General features: G+C 36.3%; 1 protein-coding gene across 1 annotated transcript in view; it reads left to right on the top strand.

Annotated features, from left to right (window-relative positions):
* Positions 1 to 4,653: 4,653 nt before the first annotated feature.
* LOC104522891 (DNA annealing helicase and endonuclease ZRANB3-like) overlaps positions 4,654 to 17,622 on the top strand; it is a gene marked incomplete at both ends in the record, with an annotated part of 29,049 nt that continues 16,080 nt past the window's right edge. The window contains one exon of the mRNA XM_010165303.2: positions 4,654 to 4,812. Within this exon, the coding sequence (XP_010163605.2) occupies positions 4,654 to 4,812 (159 nt within the window). The remainder of the gene's footprint in view (positions 4,813 to 17,622) is intronic.

The following is a 17,622-nucleotide window of genomic DNA, read 5'->3' as shown; positions in this document are numbered from 1 at the left end:
GTCCCTCCCAGCTCACAACAGTCTATGATTCAGTGCTGCTGGGTTGTCACAGCAGGTGCTCAGTTAGTTCTGCTGTTGGAACCAGCTGCCCAGGGAAGTGGTGGAGTCGTCACTGAAGGTATTTAAAAGACCTGTAGATGTGGCACTTAGGAACATGGTTTAGTGGTGGAACTGGCAGTTAGGTTAATGGTTGGACTTGATGATCTTAAAGGTCTTTTCCAACCTAAATGATTCTGTGATTATTCCACCAACGGCAAAATGGTTGATGAATCAATTGGCCAAAGTCCCATGATTTTCTTAGAGCCTAAATTCCCTATTAGGTTTTATTGAACACAGCCTTGGAGCAGTTAAAACCATCAAGAGGAACTTTATGAAGCAAGCACTTGATGCAAATACTCCTTTGTTTTAAGCATCTGCTACTCAGCTGCATTAAAAGCCTATCATTAGTAGCCTGTAAAAGTAAATAGTGGATTTATAGTGTGATATCAGCTTGTGTTGACAAATAGCTATTGCAAAACTTAAATAGTCCTTGAAGTTCTTGTCAGTCTTGCACCCAACCTTCCAATAAATAAATAGATCACTTGGGATAATACCCTCAACAATACCTCTAGGATAAGTGTCTGTAGTTAAATACAGTATAGCAGCAACAATGACAGGAAGAATTCCAGATTTTCTTTTAAAATTTTATTTTACTGGTATTTACAATGCCCTTATCCCTTGATGGTTACTTATTTTTCCAGATCATTTATTAATTCATTGAACATAATAGAAGTTGGAGCAGATGCCTTTGAAATATTGCTGATGTGGTTTCTCTCATACATGAACAGACTACTTGCTTGTATTTAAAAAAAAAAAAAAAGAAGTTTCTAAGCATTTTTTTTCACAACAGCTCAGTTTTCTTAGAAGTTTGAGGGACTTTCTTAGAAGTTTTCCTGAAAATTATGATTCATGTACAAATATATTTATAAAACTTATTCAGTTTTAACTTAATGAACCTTGAAAAATAGTGGAAACTGGACTGTATTAACTGGTTTGTACGTACATTATTGTAGATCCCCTTCAAATAAACTTCAAAAGACGCGTTGACTCTCACCAAATAAACACCTTTATCCTGGTGGTCACAAGTTCTGCACTTCATATGTTTTACTGATTTTTATGCCCTATAAATAAATAGTGAACTACAGTTCCAAGGGTCTTCACTGTTCCTGCTTTTAAAAAGCTGGGATCGTTTACCACTAGCTAGTCCTGAGATACTAAAACAATTTTAGTATCTCAGGACTATTTTACTAAAGCAAATGGGGTTGGTAATTCAGCTATTTCATCCTCGATTTCCTTTAAAACACCTGAGAAAATACTGTACAGGTTTTTGGGTGATGGGGAGGTTGGGGTTTTTTTTATATATTCATAAAAACTTCTGTAACTGAAGGAACTCTTGAGTGAAAAGTTGAGTCTTCACACCAAACTTTTTAGGTCTATTTTGTCTGAGAAAACTGAAGTTCCAGAGCTTGTAATCTGTAGAGGTTTCGGTAGGTTGATGGGATTTGAACATATTACAACATATTATAAATATTACAACATATTAAGGGTGTGGAAACAAATGAAAAGTTTTAGTGAGAGAAAACATGCACTCATTTCTCTTTTCAGAGCATCTGGATCTGTAAGGAGTAGGACAAGACACAACATGGTCTTCTGCTACACTAACTAATTATTTTTTTAAAGGCTATTTTTATTTGTTACCATTACTATAGTGGTGTACATAATTGATCTGTCTCAAAACAAAATATAAATGACCAACACTGCCAAAGTCATTACACACCAGTAAGGCATCTATTCTCAGTATAATTATTACTTTAACAAATCAATAGAAGGCAATTTGGTGGAATGAATTTCTTTCTCTGACTTGTTTCATCACTGTTCATTCCAATTTTCTACACAACCAAAATAAATCTTTCATAGGGTCAATACACCTTTCACAGCACCTTCTGTAGCTTTGGTAATCATAAAATAGTGCTGCAGGTATGAATAAAGACTGAATATGGATTTTTTCTTTTCCCACTGCTGTTTATTCAGGAATTGTGACAGAGATCTCTGAATCTTCAGGGTAGGATTCTTTTTATGATTATTAAAAAGTGCATGTTTACAACATTTAATAGTAAATTTAAAAGGTTTGGGGAAGTGCTGTGTAAGTTTTTGTTTGTTTGGGGTTTTTAAAGTGCATTTTAGTTATGTAAGTTATTAAAACTTCATTCTAAAGTGCATGTTCTCAAATAATCATATCTCAGGCATCAGATATTTTACCTGAGGTATTTTTTGTTTGCCATGAACTTCATAGCAATCAAATGTGAGAGTGGTAGGTTGTATATGCACAGCAGATGTCAAAGTTCATCTTTGCAAGCTTGTAATCCAAGCTAAAATAATAGTATAGGTATGGTAAATACAGAGGACTGGAGCATAAAGTTGATAATTAGGAGAATTTGGGGTAATGTCATTATGCACACTACTTTGCCTTTCCAAGGAGCAGTGCATGGAAGGTTTAGTAGTTGCACAGTGTTGTGCTCACGCTAATCATTGCATTTGTTTTTATAATAGTAATTGTTTGCTGCTGTGGACTTCTTTAATTAATCACCCCTTCTATAATTATTCATCATTCATTTCTTTAATTATTCACCTAAAGAAAAAAAAACAAACAAACAAACAAAAAAAAAAAACAAAAAACAAAAAACCCCCCAAAAACTTGTACATATCTGGTAGTTAGTGCTTATTTTTGCAGTACCTTCTAGTCCTGTATTCTTTCGCTTTTCCTTTGACTCTCCCTGATTTTAAGGCAATATTAACTGTCAAACAAGACAGGACCCGGGTGATTTGGGGGGCAGCAGATCCCACTCCCACACCCCAGCTCTGTGCGGCACTGTGACCAGAGGCTCCGTGCGCCGCTGCCCCCGGGGTGTGTACCCTGGAGAGGGGCTCTGGGGGGCCAGGGACCACCCACTGTCTTTGAAAACTTCCAGTAGGAACCCCCCCCTCCCCTCCCATCCCAATGGAAGGATTTCTTTCTCCCTTTCAGTCTAAAGCTGGGCCCCTGGAAGATGGAGTGTTAGGAGATGTTTGACAGTTGGGTGAGGACAAAAGCCTCTTGGGCTATGGATAGATATCGGGCACTGATAGCTAGATTCTCTTCACTGAAGAGACTGTAGCTTCAGCTGGAAGAGTGTGCATCAAGTTTTGTAGCTAAAATTTCATAAATGGAATTCTTCAGAAATGCAGAGGTGCTTTTCTTTCTCTGTGGCATATAATTTCATCTGAATCAGTGTTTGTTTTACCTCCCCACCTGTACTCTATGACATTAGAAGGAAACTCTGGTTTGCATGATCATGCTTTATCATGTTGATGACTTTAACCATTTGCACTGTCCCCAGGTCTATCTTACTGTGTAACCAGTCAGTGTAAAGAAGCAGGTTCCTTAGTCCTGCAGATCCTTGAAGTGAATGACCAGAGAGGTGGTGGAGTCTCCTTTACTGGAGATGTTCAAAACCCACCTGGATGCTTTCCTGTGCAACCTGCTCTGGGTGACCCTGCTTTGGCAGGGGGGTTGGACTAGATGATCTCCTGAGGTCCCTTCCTGCCCCCACCATTCTGTGACCATTTAGCTCATCACATTTCTTCTTGTGAATGTAGTGGTTCATCCCACCAGATCGTATCTGACTTCTGAGTCGCTGCAGAAATGAGATAGTATCAAAGAATCTGAGTGCGACTTGTCAAACCTGGTGGTACAATATCTACTGTTAACAACATGGGAACTGTATTTTGGCTGATACTCTTTTTCCCTGTGATTGTTAAGGTAATCCTGCTCAGGATCACACAGGCCATCAATCCACAGTAATTAGGTAAAGCTTTGGTATCAAAGTTGATCGCTTTCCTCATGTTTAGTTAATGCACTGCTGCTGAGCTTTTTAACCATGTGTTTGTTTGTTTAAAGTCTATTGAAGCTACAAGAGAACAAAAGCTAGTATTTCTTCTCTGACTTTGTCTTCCTAGACAAAAATGAATGAAGATCCAAATTTTTAGTCTGAAGCACAGTATGAGAATTTTCATTTATTAATTCTGTGGTTTAAGACTGTTTCTTTCTGAGGGGAATAAAGGTCCTTACTTTTTTTTTCTGCCTTCCCTGAAACTGGGTGTATTTTGCCCTTTTTTCCTGATTTGATTCTTAGGATTAAAAATTTTAGAGGACTGTTAGTTTTATCATCAGAAGCTTAAATAACCTTATTTTCAGCAACTTTTCTGAAAAATGTTTACTAAGAGAGTTATATTTCAGTGTCTGTTAGTGATCTCTATTTGAATGGCTGGTAATATGAATCCCTGAATAGGGAACTTTCTTAAATAACTATTTCATAGCGCCAAGGAAGTGATACCTGCTGAGCTCTTCATACTGGAACAGTTAGACTATTTTATTGATGCTGAGGTGGTGGGCTCTTCCTCCGTCATCTACATTATTTTATGCTTTCCAGGGAGAATTCTCGGGACTTCAGAGTTGTGTAGATATTGAATATTACGTGACAGGGTGATTATTATTGTTCTGTGAAGCTTTATTCTGTAACATAGTGCAGACCTGTCTTTTAAGTAAGACGTATTTTTTGGTTTTGTTTCCCTTAGGTTCAACATGGCTGGTACATTCCTGGAAACACCTACACTTGAGGCTTCTTATTCAGAAAATGTTGATGCTAAGCTGTCCTTTCTACCTGAAAGGCTGAGAAAGAAACTGCTTCCTTTTCAGGAGAAAGGCATCATGTTTGCACTTCAGAGAAGTGGCAGGTAAAGTCCTTATTGTATCATATGCTAAAAATAATTATTTCACATAAACATAAATTAATTTTTATAAAAGCTGTGCGATACCAGCAGCTCTTAGGTGAGTTATATTACAGATTTTTTTTTTCTTAAGGTGTAAGACAATGTGGTTTAAAATGAGGAGTTGTTTTGTTTTTTCTCCAGAGGATGAAGAAACGTGTAATAATGCATTTATACGAAAGAGGATTGTAGTATCAAAGATCTGCTCACGTAAGAGGAGGTTGATATCAGTAGGACCATCCTTTTTGTCATGTTAATATAGAATTCTTAAAATAAGTTAATTCACATTTGTTTCTTCAGTTCTTAATGGCATGGTAGAGCTGTTAAGAGAATGACTAACAGATCTCGATGCATCTGTGTGGTATTCTATTTTAAACTCGGTACAATTCTGGCGTGTAATCAGGGTGTTCTGGAACTCACTGAGCTGCAAGAGCGAGCAGAAGCAGCCTCACAGAGCACTCAGTTAGCAAGTGCAGCAACTGATAGAGCAAGCAGTGAGGAATGAAGTACCTGATAAATCAGAAAAAGTAGTTTCTGCAGCAGAGGCTGGAAATATTTTGCTGAGTGAGAGCCTGTTACTGACTTACAGGGGCAGAGATGAGGGAAGGGAAATGCTATTCCCACATTTATAAATTTTAGAGAGTGAGAGCCTGTTACTGACTTACAGGGGCAAAGATGAGGGAAGGGAAATTTAGTCAGTTGCAACCTAAAGCCATGAATCTACCCTGTGTTGGGTTTTTTTTTGGAAAGTAGTGACATTTTAGAGGTCTGGCACAAACAAAATTATTTTAGTTTAGGTTTTAAAGGAGGATTCAGTTAGTTTCTGATCATTTCATCATCTTGCTCAGAACAAGAGACTTAGAATCTAAGGGGTTTGCTTGCTAATATTAGTGGGTTTTTTTTGCAGAAGAAAAGAAATCTCTCTCATCTCTCTCTCTAAAGGTAAAAAATTAGAGAGGAAATGTTTATCATGAGTTCTTGCAATTATATGGAACTTCTGAGGAACTAAAATTTCCTCTGAAGTTTTTTGCTTTAATTCTATTCATTTGTCCAAAACCCTTTAATAATTATAATATTGCTGTCTTCAGGGAACAAAGCCAGCCATCTCTTTTATGCTGCCAGAGTAGGTAGCAGAGTAGAAAGATGAGCCCAGCCATTAACGTGCAAGCCTGAGATTTAAAAAGCTTTATGCTCTATTGGCATTAACTGCTCTGTGACCACTGGTCATATCAGGCACTTTCCTGCTGCACAGTGTGACTGAGAGAATGAATGCATATGGTTTTAATGGATCGCTAAGACTTTGATAGAATAGACAGCAAGGTCTACATTAGAGTTGAATTTAATAAATCCAAAGTCCTTGGCTACCATATTTCAGTTGTTGATCTTGTTCTAATAAGGGGAAGTAAGGTTTGTGTAGTATGCAATTGAGGGGCATTTGTATATGGAAATAATGAAATAAGAGAAAACATTAAATGTGTATGGTTTCTTAATTAGTATAGGCTAGTGGATGTATTTGAAAGTAGCATAATCTTTTGCAGCCTATTATATAATACAGAGGATCCTCAGGAAGCAGCTTAACTGTAGGACTAGATAAATTTTAATCAGATATTTCTTCTTTTTGTTTGAGAAGTAAACAAGTGCCTGCAGTAAGTATCTAAAAAGGTTTGAAACACCTAGGCTAGTGACTCTGTGTCAAAGAGGAATGATACTGTTTTCATTAGGGCTATGGGCTTTATGTTTTGTTTTCTTGAAATGCTTCACTAACAAAAGACTGTTGAGTAGTATGGCACTGATGGTTTTGCTGTGGTAGGCATATGAAAGTATTTTCATCATGATTGCAAGAAATCGCATTCCTTGGTGTAGCAAATTCTGGATGTTAGCTGGGTCAAGCTGAGGAATTGTGTGCACACTCTCAGCTAGTCTCTATATAAAGTAAAAGGCATTATGTCAGACTTTCCTGAGGAGTATTTTTTTTAAATCAGTCCCTTGCTCAGGCAGATCTAATTTTCTTTCTGTCCCAAGAGTCTCTACTGCTCATAGCTGAATTTTGTTATTAGTTTGTCAGCCCTTGGCTCACTCAGGTCTTCCCCTTTTGTGTACTCCTTAAAGATTTAAGCCTTCTTTCAGTATTCTCTGTAGTATATTTTAGCAGGGAATACTGGTACTTTTCCATAGAAGTGTCTTTTCTAGTTTTAAAAATATATAAACATAGGACTTGAAGTAAGCAGTATATGCATCTCAGCTCTTCTTTCTTCTCTGCCTCAGGCTATGCACTCCCTTTGCAGGCATCACTTAATCCACGCTTTGCTGTGGAGGCAGGAAACCCACCAACGTAAAGAATGTGCTCTATTGTTAACTGAAGAGATTCAATTAATATTATCTTAGGTTAGACAAGTGCCCAGCGTGAAAAGGGACTTATTAGAACAAACTTTTATTTCTTGTATGGAAGAGGCTGGGAGTAACCTATTAATTCCCTTATCTTTTCCCTGATAAATATGCTGTTGTGATTTGTGCTTTTGATTTGTTAGTACATGAATCAAAGGCTTTTTCAATAGATGTCCCAAAGGCATCGTCTAGACTAACAGAGACTGCTTAACACTTTTCTAGGCAATAATAATTCTAGAGCCAACAAGACAGTGTATAGTTCAACATATGCTAAGGTACCTTTTAGCTTACAGACATGCCTTAAAGTTAAATAACTGTATGACTCCTTATTCCTTACTAGAGATTATTCTTCAGAAGTGCACTTGGGAATAGGTACCTAGGGATGGAAACAACGTTTGATCTTTATTTATAACCTCAAACATGAACGTGCAGAAAAGATGGGTGCACACGAATTCTGTGCTTGAAAACTATTTTATTTTTATGCTTTTCTTTCAGGAAAGATACTTTTAAAAGCAGCATAAATATGTATTTATTTATGTATATGTGCTTTAAACCATCTTTTAAATAGAAAGCAACAAACTTGTCCCTTCCTGGAATATAAACTCTTAGCAATGGGCTTAGGGAATATTTAGAGTTGTTAGGATCAGTTGTGTGTACACTGTTGGAAGGTGGAGGTGAGCACTTCTCTCTGTTGCTCTGTGCATGTTGGTTATTAGTCATAGCTTGGGCAGACATGGACAAATCCCCATTTCCTAAGAGCAGAGTGTAACCTAATCACAAGTGAAGAAGCATAAACTGAAAACCTTAAGAGATGTTGTCTTGCTTATTAGGTTTAGTTGTTCTGAGCAAGAGTGTAATTTTCAAGCCTATTTTATTCTTCCATGTAAAATCTATGAAGCATGCAGGCTGACTTGAGAATGGGGCCTAAACAGTACTGAGAAGTCATCAGCCAATAGTTAGGTGTTAGTAAAGAGGAGGTGGCAGTGTTGAAGCACAATACTCTGGGTATTGAAGCCATATATGGGCAAATGGCTTGATTGTGTTGATAAGGATTGGATTCAATCTCTTTTGAGCCCAAATCTCTCTTTGGATATTGATGATTTTTACTGTTGCTATTCCCTAACGTAGTCCTTGGAAACTCACAATCTCTTTGTACCGTGTACTCTCGTTTTATAGCCTCTCTTTATAGAAGTGTGCGATGTCTGTCTTGTATTACAAACAATTTGCTCACCTGAATATACTAAAAAAGCCAGAGGCATGCTATTGTTTCCAAGTTAGCTCTCTAGCTACTTGGTTACATGTGCAAACTATATCACTAAATGCTTTATCAAGTTTTATCATAAAAACTGTCAGCATGTGATTGCAAACATCATTAATTAGCATTGCTTGCCTTCTTGGCGATAGCTGAAAGAGATGCCTTCAGACATACAGATATCTTCTTTTTTTTCTAGAAATGTTGGCAGAACAATTTGTTTAAGCTATCTTGCTTGTGGATGGGAAAGAGGACTTGGAGATATTTGCCACTCATGAAATAAGCTGTTCCATTATAATTGTATGCTCAAACCATTTTACTGGCATAATCTAGTTTCCTGCTGTGTTTTCTTCTCACTTTTACATAAGGTTCAAGTGCATTAACATTGTAACTTCTATCTTCTGGGGAAAAAAAAAAAAGTAATTATATAAATTTATCTAAATATTGCAATGCTTATTGATACATTTACCAAGATCTGTATTTCACTCTGGTGTTGATTTTATATAATTTTTGCTTTTTAATGGTACCTTTTTCACTCTGGTGTTGATTTTATATAATTTTTACTTTACCTTTGTAAGTTTTAGAGGTAATACATTCATTTGTATTTGTATGTTCTGGAGCATGTGATTTTTAGTTTCCCATACATGCTGACTTAATGTTGTTTATTGAGTTTAGACACAATAAAAAAGAGTTAAATGGCAGTGGATGGCAGTAGCATGATATGCAATGTTCATATCTGGCATTAAGACCTACCAGTTTTAATGAAAGGGTATTTGTTTCGTTAGGCAGTCAATTTCTAGATAAAGTTGTATAGTGTTTAATGTTGTTTCGGATAGTAGGCTATGGAGAAACACTACGACAGTGAGCTCGTTAGGGATACAGTGCATAACAAGTCAGTTGGTTGCCTCTGTTTTTCCGCTGGCTGTGTCTCTGATCTCTAGCAAGGTACACAGGAGAAATGCTTAGTTAGTTCTTCGTTAATTAAAACAAACTTTTAGTTCAAAGACCTTATCAGTCTTCATAGAAATTAATTCCTCACCCTCAAAGTCGACCAGAAAAACAGAGGCTCAAATAAAAATTTCCTCAAAGTTTATGAACACAGCTAAAAGGTTCTAGCTCCAGTTCCTCACTGGAAAGGCAGAGTATGTACAGTCTGCTGAGGTTTTAGTAGTTGAACCATAGAAATGATAGCTCTTGGGCAGGAAGCAAATAGAAATGTTTAGAGTTCCCAGACACAGTATAGTCTTTTGTAGGGCCAGGAATTTCTGATACAAGTCATAGTTCAATTCTTGAGCAAATTTTTGCACAAGTTTGTTTAACTTTCTAAGATGGTAGTAGGAAGGAGTGATGAGAATACACAGAAACCATTGTTGCTTTCTGTCTTGTATTACCTTTTAAGTTACCAGAGCTTTTGTTTTACTTTGCTTTTATCTATTTTTTCATCAGTGATTACTGATTGATTTGCTTTTTTTCAGTGTGTTTCTTTTTTGATTTCTTATCTTTGATAGTAGCTATGATTAAGAAAATATCAGAGATGAAGATAGATTTTTCTAACGTTTCCATTTTGAAGCACTAAGCCTAGATAAATGTTTACATATCTGTTACTGTCTACGTCTATTTTTTCTGTCCTTTGTTTGAAAGCTGACAGGTTGCTGCAAGTCTATGTTGTGATTAAATGCAAGATCAACTGCTTTTTGGCATTGTCTAAAATAATCTCTTTTTTTCAGAATCAGCTATATGGTTTAAAGAAACACTTATAAAATATTTTACAGGCTACTGTTGGATTGTCCCTCAGTATTATTTCTCAGTATTTCTTTTCTGGGAGATGTGGCACCATTTTCAGTTGAATTTTGCTTTACTGTTTTCACCTCTGTTTTAAGTCCTCACAACACTGCTATCTATTAGTTTATTTAATGTCTTAGTTTAACTTGAGCCAGTAGCATGCAACTTCATTTATGCAGCAAAAACATTAACCATTAATTTCTAAAGGAAGAAAAATGTAACAGAAATGGTTGACATGGAGAATTCATATTTTCTGGAGCTACAGCTATTTGAAAATTATCAGCATATTGTGTTTGACATCAATATTTATGGGGAACATTTGTAAGAATAGTTTTTCTTCAAGTTTTATTCATATTGGGCCATTTTGTTCTGAATAAGTTGCTGTAAATCTTAGTGAGCATTACGACTATTTCCTTGTGAGCACATAACAACCACTATCTGTCATTCTTACATGCTGCAGATAAGGATATAGAACTAGTGTAAGCACCAAACAGAGTATCCATTAATGACTCAAAATGTTGTGATATCACTGTTGTTGTGAGACTGGAGTTAATGTGAATTCTTGTTATTAAACTTGTGACCAATTTGATCTTAAGATGGAGAGTTCTGAGTTTAACATAAGGAAGATAGATTAAAAAACAGAGAAGATGAAGTTAATCATAGTCTCTTTTGGGAGATCTACTTATTCTCTCTGTTTTTGTTGCACTGACTTTGATAGATACTAAATTAATTAAATATGTGTGTTAGAAAATGAAATCACTTTCACTTTTTTTGGTCATGCTTAGGAATAATTCTCTGAACATTTCATTTTTATTTTAATTTGTGACTTGAAGCATCAAGTACCATCAACAAGTCTCTCAGTTACTTGTAGATCTTCAGATCTGAGGGAACTGGGAATAAAAATAATTGTAATTTTTTAATGTGATTTCTGTTTCTAGTCTCAGTAGATTGTGGTTAGATAGTCAGAAAGAGATGTTTGAAACAAGGCATAAGTCTCTTGCTAGAGTGAGAAAGAAATATTTTATTCCAACATATTCAGCTACACATTTTAGATGTATGAAATTATTATAACTTTATGATAAATCTGAGTCCTTAAACCCTGCATCATAATAGAAGAGCAGTTGTTTCCAGTCTTAGAAAAGAAAGCTAAAAAGTAATCCTTGGGGAAAAAGAATGGAATGGCTTTTTAATTAATATGTAGAGGATCAAACAGTTAATTTAATAAATTTCAGCAATTAAATGTGGAGTAGCTCTATGAGTAATGGGTTTTTGAAGAAACATTTCTTTTTTTAAAGTCATTGGTTTGTAATGTTTCAGAGCACATTTCACATTTGAGAAGTGCCAAAAGAGAGAGAGAGAGAGAGAGATGATTAAATGAAGATGCTAGCTCACAGAATGAGGTTCAGATGCAGGAAGTATGAATGAGATTGAGCCAGATTCTGCAGAGCTTTCGTGGCCAGGGAGGCTTGTTTGGAAGTGATGCTGGAGGAACTGGGAAGCAATTCAGATGGAACAAAAAATGCATTGTCAGTAAGTGAATGTAGAATGTCATTCAGGAGAGGAGCTGTGTGGGGTTAAAAAAAAATTATGAACAGAAAAAAGCAGTGGTAATAATCTGAGAAATTACCGGGTTTTAAATGTGGACTTCTAGCAGCAGGAACAGAGAAGAAAATACAAGTTTTTAGAAATGCAGGGCAGAATTTGCTAGTATGGAAGAGAAGAAGCAAGTGAGATAAAAGACTACAAGTGTAGGTAATAGGTTGTCAACAGTGATGGAGAGGGGGGAGATTAATTTAGTGTGAGCTGTGTGCAGTGAAAGTTTGCAGCAGGAGAATCCACAATGAAAAATCTGTGTGTTTAACTATAAGCATCAGAGAGAGGGCAGAATGAAAGTAATCAGTTTTGAGTATGTGAGACAGGCTGCTTTAATGCAAGTGAGAAAAAGTGAGGTTTTAAACAAGTATGAGTCAAATTTTGACTGACTTAATGGAAGCTGGAAGGAAAGGAAGAACACAGGCAGGAAACTGCAGCAAAGGTAGCTGGGCAAACAATTTAAATCCACATGCTTTATGATGTCTGTGTTGAAGGGGGGACAAGTTAGAGTAGAGGAGACAAATCAGCATATAAAAGACCAGCAGAATTGCTTAGTTGATAGTTGAGAGATATATGTCAGAAATGAAGTGGGATATTCTGTCACCATGTGAATAAATGGCTGGTTTTGAAGTATTTGGAAGGTATAAAAGTATTTTTAAGTATTGGTATGGAGAAGGAACCAAGTGTAGGAGAAAACTAAACACTGGTTTTGAGAGCTTGGGGTACTGGAAGGAAAAGACATTGATTTTGGGAATTAGTGAAAATGGAGAGACTACTGGTGAGACACTTTTCTAGGTAAATCTTTTTCCTGTTGCCTGATTGAGCTAACTTCTTTCAAGGAGGAAGACATGATCAGAGTAGTTCTGCAGCTCTTGCAGTGCAGATCACTGCAGGGGGAGGGTCACTTGGGAAAGCAGAGTTTATTGGAAAAGTAATGGCAAGTACCTAAATTTTGTTGAAAGTTATTAAACTACATACTAAGGGAGAGCTACTGATGGTCACAGGTATTTCAGTCATGCCAATTAAGGTTTGTAGCCTAGATTGTCAGTAGTTGAAATCAGTTGATGTTATTCCAACTGTTCTAATTAACTGAAGTCAGTTTTTCTTGCATTTAGTCAGCTGGTGAACCAATTTGTTGCTGAAGCCAGTGATTGAATGGATAAAGAGTTTTCCCTATCACTGTTAGGTGTCTCCTTGACTGGAATTTTTATCAGTTAACAGTTCAATTAATATATTCTAAAAACCTATTGGAGTGTCTGAGCTTAACCTTCAACCTGACCACTTTGATATGTATTATTCCACACATTTTGTCAAAGCTAAAATACTTGAATGTGTTGGCAAATGTGCTCTCATAACTTTCAAATCTTAATAAAGCATTTTACTTTTTTTTCCAGTTACATGTTGAGGAGTATTGGAGAAAAGCATAAGACAGCACAACCATTCTCCTCTACGTTCCTTTAGAGAATCATTAACACTGCAGATGTGGCAGTTTAGTGCGTGCTACATTAGCTTGAGAGTTGGTTTTTATTATTTAGTTTTTTAAAATACCTGGTGTAGTTAAAGAGCAAGGGTATCATCAAGCTTACATCTTCTGGGGCTCTATTTTTGGTGAAACAATCTTGATTATTTTTGCAAGGAAGTCAGCTCTCTTTGTTCTAGTTTTAGGACTGTGTGCTGTGATTACTGACACAGAAATGTAATGGTTGCTTGCGCAGTTTTATATAAAAATGTACTAAATTCAGATTCCTTAAATAACCCTTGGTTAAGATGTTAGTGCTGAAGTGTTGGCTTGTGAGTAGGAGGTAAATTATATGTTGTAGCATTATATAAAACTGACTCACATGAGTAGGTGAGAATCCCAAGAATATCAGGACACCCACACTAGTGAAAGAGAGATGCGAGCTTCCTCTGTACGACATGTTCCAAAGACTGTATTAACAAAAACAGCTTCAATTTTTTTGAGTAGTAACAAAATTTTTCAGTGTTCTATGGATTTTTTTCTACTACTTGGACTATTTGTCTTAGGAAATGCATTTAAAAGTGAAGGAGTTTGTTCTGAAAAACTTGCCTGTGGTTCTAACTCTTTTTTTTCTGGATTAATAGCTGTTGAAAATTAATCAGGAAATTAAATTAACTCCACAAGCAAGCATTAGGTGTATTGGATTGCTATACCCCTTTAGCTTTTAATCCTTTGTGTAAGGAAGCAGAACTGTCTAGTTTACAGAGGATATTATTGCAAAATATTTCTGTAGTTACAAGAAACCTCTAGCACTGACTATACGACTTAGTAGGATTCTTGCTTATACAGACCTTAGATACAAGCCAGTGTGTTGTTAACTGGTATTCTTGCAAGAGCAAAGTTCAAAATTATATTCTTTGTGTTTGCAAAGATGCTTTGCTGAAGTAGCCATAATTAATATAAGAAACTTTTAACTGTGTTGTTTACTTGGTTAGTATTGCTAACATTTCTAAAGGAGTGACCTGAATGTAACCCAGACACACAGAAATAGAAATTATTTTCATTTAAACATTTTTTCCTTCTCTGACACTCATTTTATGAAACTGTTTTAGTGTTAACCTCTTTCTGATGCCGACTGTTTTCATGCGGCTCTATGACGTATGCCGCGTGAGCTTAGCCTCTGTTTCCTTCTGCTTCTCCAATGAACTCATCTGCATAAAATTTTAAAGATCTGCTTCTCCTTCTGCTTTGCAAAGTTGGTTCCAATCTTCTTGGCATCAACACAGTTAGGAGCTCTTTCTGTGCTCTTTAAGGTTTGAAAAATTACAGTTTCTGTCCTTCCAGAGGCAGAGCTTTCATAGGGCTGGGGTTTGGGTTTCTTCCTTAGCTCTTTCACCTGTTTTTTGCTAACTTCTGATTTCTCTCCAAAGGTTGCTGTAGTAAGAATCTGTGAGGTAATGTATAATGTAAGGTTGTAAGTGAACCTTTGCTTGTTGCTTGATACCTTTACAAGACTGTTCTGATAGTGTGTGCTAACTTGTGAATGTCTGATTCTGGGGTTCTGACTCATCCAGTTTTGTGTGGTCCCTTAAATTATGTGGGTTTTTTACATGTATGTAATAGCTTAACTTAGCTGGCAGCCACTCACAGCCCCCCCCCGGCCCCCTTCCCCCTCAGGGAATCGGAGAGAATTGGAGGGGTAAAGGTGAGGAGTCTTGTAGGTTGAGATAAGAACAATTTACTAATTAGAGTAATGACTACATATATATATATATATATATATACACACACACACACATATATATATATACACACACACACACTTCCAGTCCTCTGCTCTTGCAAACTGCCCAAGCACATTGTCCTTCTATGTTATCAACATTTCTTCTCATAACAATCCTCACTGAAACCAAAACACGGCGCTTTCTAGCTACTAAGAAGAAAATTAACCCTATCCCAGCAAAAACCAGGGCAATGTAGAAGAAAGCTTCAAACACAGTGATGGATTTTGTGTGTAACCTCAGGTGCCTGCATTTGTTCTCTTTTGTGGGGGGATCAACACTAAGGTTTTGGACCTCAGTGCACCTGAGGTGAACCAACACAGGAGACTTCTTGCTCTCTTCTCTGCATGCGTATTCACTGACCAGGATACATTCTCACACAAAGCTTCCCATTTTGGTCTTTGTGTTTGCATTTTGTTGGAAAATGTAGTTTTGTTTTAAAGCTAATACATTTCCAAATGAAAAGGTTGTTAAATCCTAGTGGACGCCAGACTATGGAGTTCTCTTCTGTTTATGAAAGATACTACTGTGTCCAAAGCCCATTGCTAGCCCTACAACTGCAAAAGGGTTATGAGTAGTAGGAAGATTGTAGCAGCATGTGTGATGCATCCCAATGAAATTCTGCTGCTTTCTGTTAGGAAAAGATAGCAGATTTTCTTGATAAATGGACAGAGATTCCAATGCTAGCCACAGGGTTCACTATGAAGAGAGGAAACATTTAAAAATTAAATGAGAAAGAATCTGAAAGAATTCACCATTGACTAGTTCTTTTTGCACAGTTGGGCTTTACTGCTGACAGTAAGTGTAACTGAGACATCTAAAATCATTTTTTTTCTTCTCTTTTCTGAAACTTCTGACCATGTGGGCTGAGCTTATAACAGGATATGAAACTGTGTATCATATCTCTCATTTATATTCTTGGATAGAGCTATTATTAAGGTGTCATATGAACAGATGGGGTATGAATGATGAAGCTCAGATTGGGTAACTACCAGTTGAGAGGAAATGACTAATTGAACTTCAGAGAACAAGAAGTCTATCTTCTTGCAGTCAAAATACATGAAACAAAAATACATATTTGTCCCTTCAATGTAGCTGAAGATCTGTTTCTTCTGCTTTGACAGCATGGAACCTTTTATGTTCACGTTGGCAGCTTGTCTGACTGTAATAGTATAGAACGTACTGAAGTTTGTTTTAAATAGAGGCTGCATATTTTTAAGATTATATAAAGAAAAATGTAAAGTATTGCTTTGTAACAGCTTAATGCAGCTATTCGATATCTCAAGAGTTCTGTGTGGTCTGGGCTACTGTGATGGTTTCACTTGTCTAGCAGCCAAACACCAGAGCTATAACAATGGGGAAGTTATTTACATTTCAGATCTAATTGTTGTGATTATAAATTGGGAACACTTGATGATTTCCCTCTTAGTAATTTAAGCTATTTTTCATTGCCCTGGTGTCTAATGAAAAAATTGTGGACTTCTCATATTTTTTAATTTTAACCTACATTTAGCAGTCATCTTTAAGGTTCTTATTCTAAAACTGTGAAAACTACAGAGGATGAATGCTCTAAAATGCATTAAGTCATAAAATAATTTGAATATCCTCAATTTCCACTTCCATTAATTTTATTAACTTCTACCTGTATCATAAACTCATCTTGTGTGTCATGCCAAAACCTGTATCAAGTGTAAGTGTCGATAATGTTAATTATTTGGCATAAATCAGCAATTTTAAAACTGTAGCACTTGAGGAATTTGAGGATGAACATTGTGCATCAAAGCAGTGATTCATGTTGCTAACTGTATCATAACAGAGGACTTAAACACATTCAGATACTCTAGAGCTTTAAAACCAAGTTTGTGCACCTGATTCATATCAGTCTGTGATGGGTCTAGTTGAATATTTGAATCAGTAAAAAAAATGTATGGGTTGCAAGTATAGGAGGAAAATCCAGACTACTTCTGACAAAGCTATTTCATCATTGGGTGGGAGAAGAGAATGAATACTTAAGTAAATAGCAAAATATCACCATAGATATGTAACTTTTAAGCATATGGATGTTTCTGGGAATCTCTATTTGTATTGTTACTGCAGAAACCAGGAAGATAAAACTGTGTTGATCACTTTACCATGATTATCTTTTAAGAGTGGTTATGTTATGGAGAAAATTATGGCAGTTGCTTTGTGCTTCCATTCATTTACCAGCAACAAAACAATGAGTTTCTATAAGTATTTAAAAGCCAGCAACTTCATCACTGCTACATAGGAAATTTCACTTCAGATGTATTAAGCGGAAGTTAACAGACATGAAAACAGAAGATAGTCTCTAGCAGCAAAGACTCTATGAGCACGGTCTGAAAATCAGTGCAAAAAGAAAACCAGAATGACTTATCCTTCAGCAGATACTAAATTCATCACAGTTTAAGTGGCTACAGTTCACTCTAATGAAAAAAATCTTGTTTTATGGAAAAAAACCATCTATTCCTGTGGTTGACATATTTTTAAGGCTTTTTATTTTCTTT

This window comes from Antrostomus carolinensis, unplaced genomic scaffold (assembly GCF_000700745.2).
Source record: "Antrostomus carolinensis isolate BGI_N321 unplaced genomic scaffold, ASM70074v2 scaffold4073, whole genome shotgun sequence".
Classification (NCBI taxonomy): Eukaryota; Metazoa; Chordata; class Aves; order Caprimulgiformes; family Caprimulgidae; genus Antrostomus; species Antrostomus carolinensis.
The sequence above is the reverse complement of the archived record's forward strand: the minus strand, read 5'-3'. Positions and strand labels throughout refer to the sequence as shown.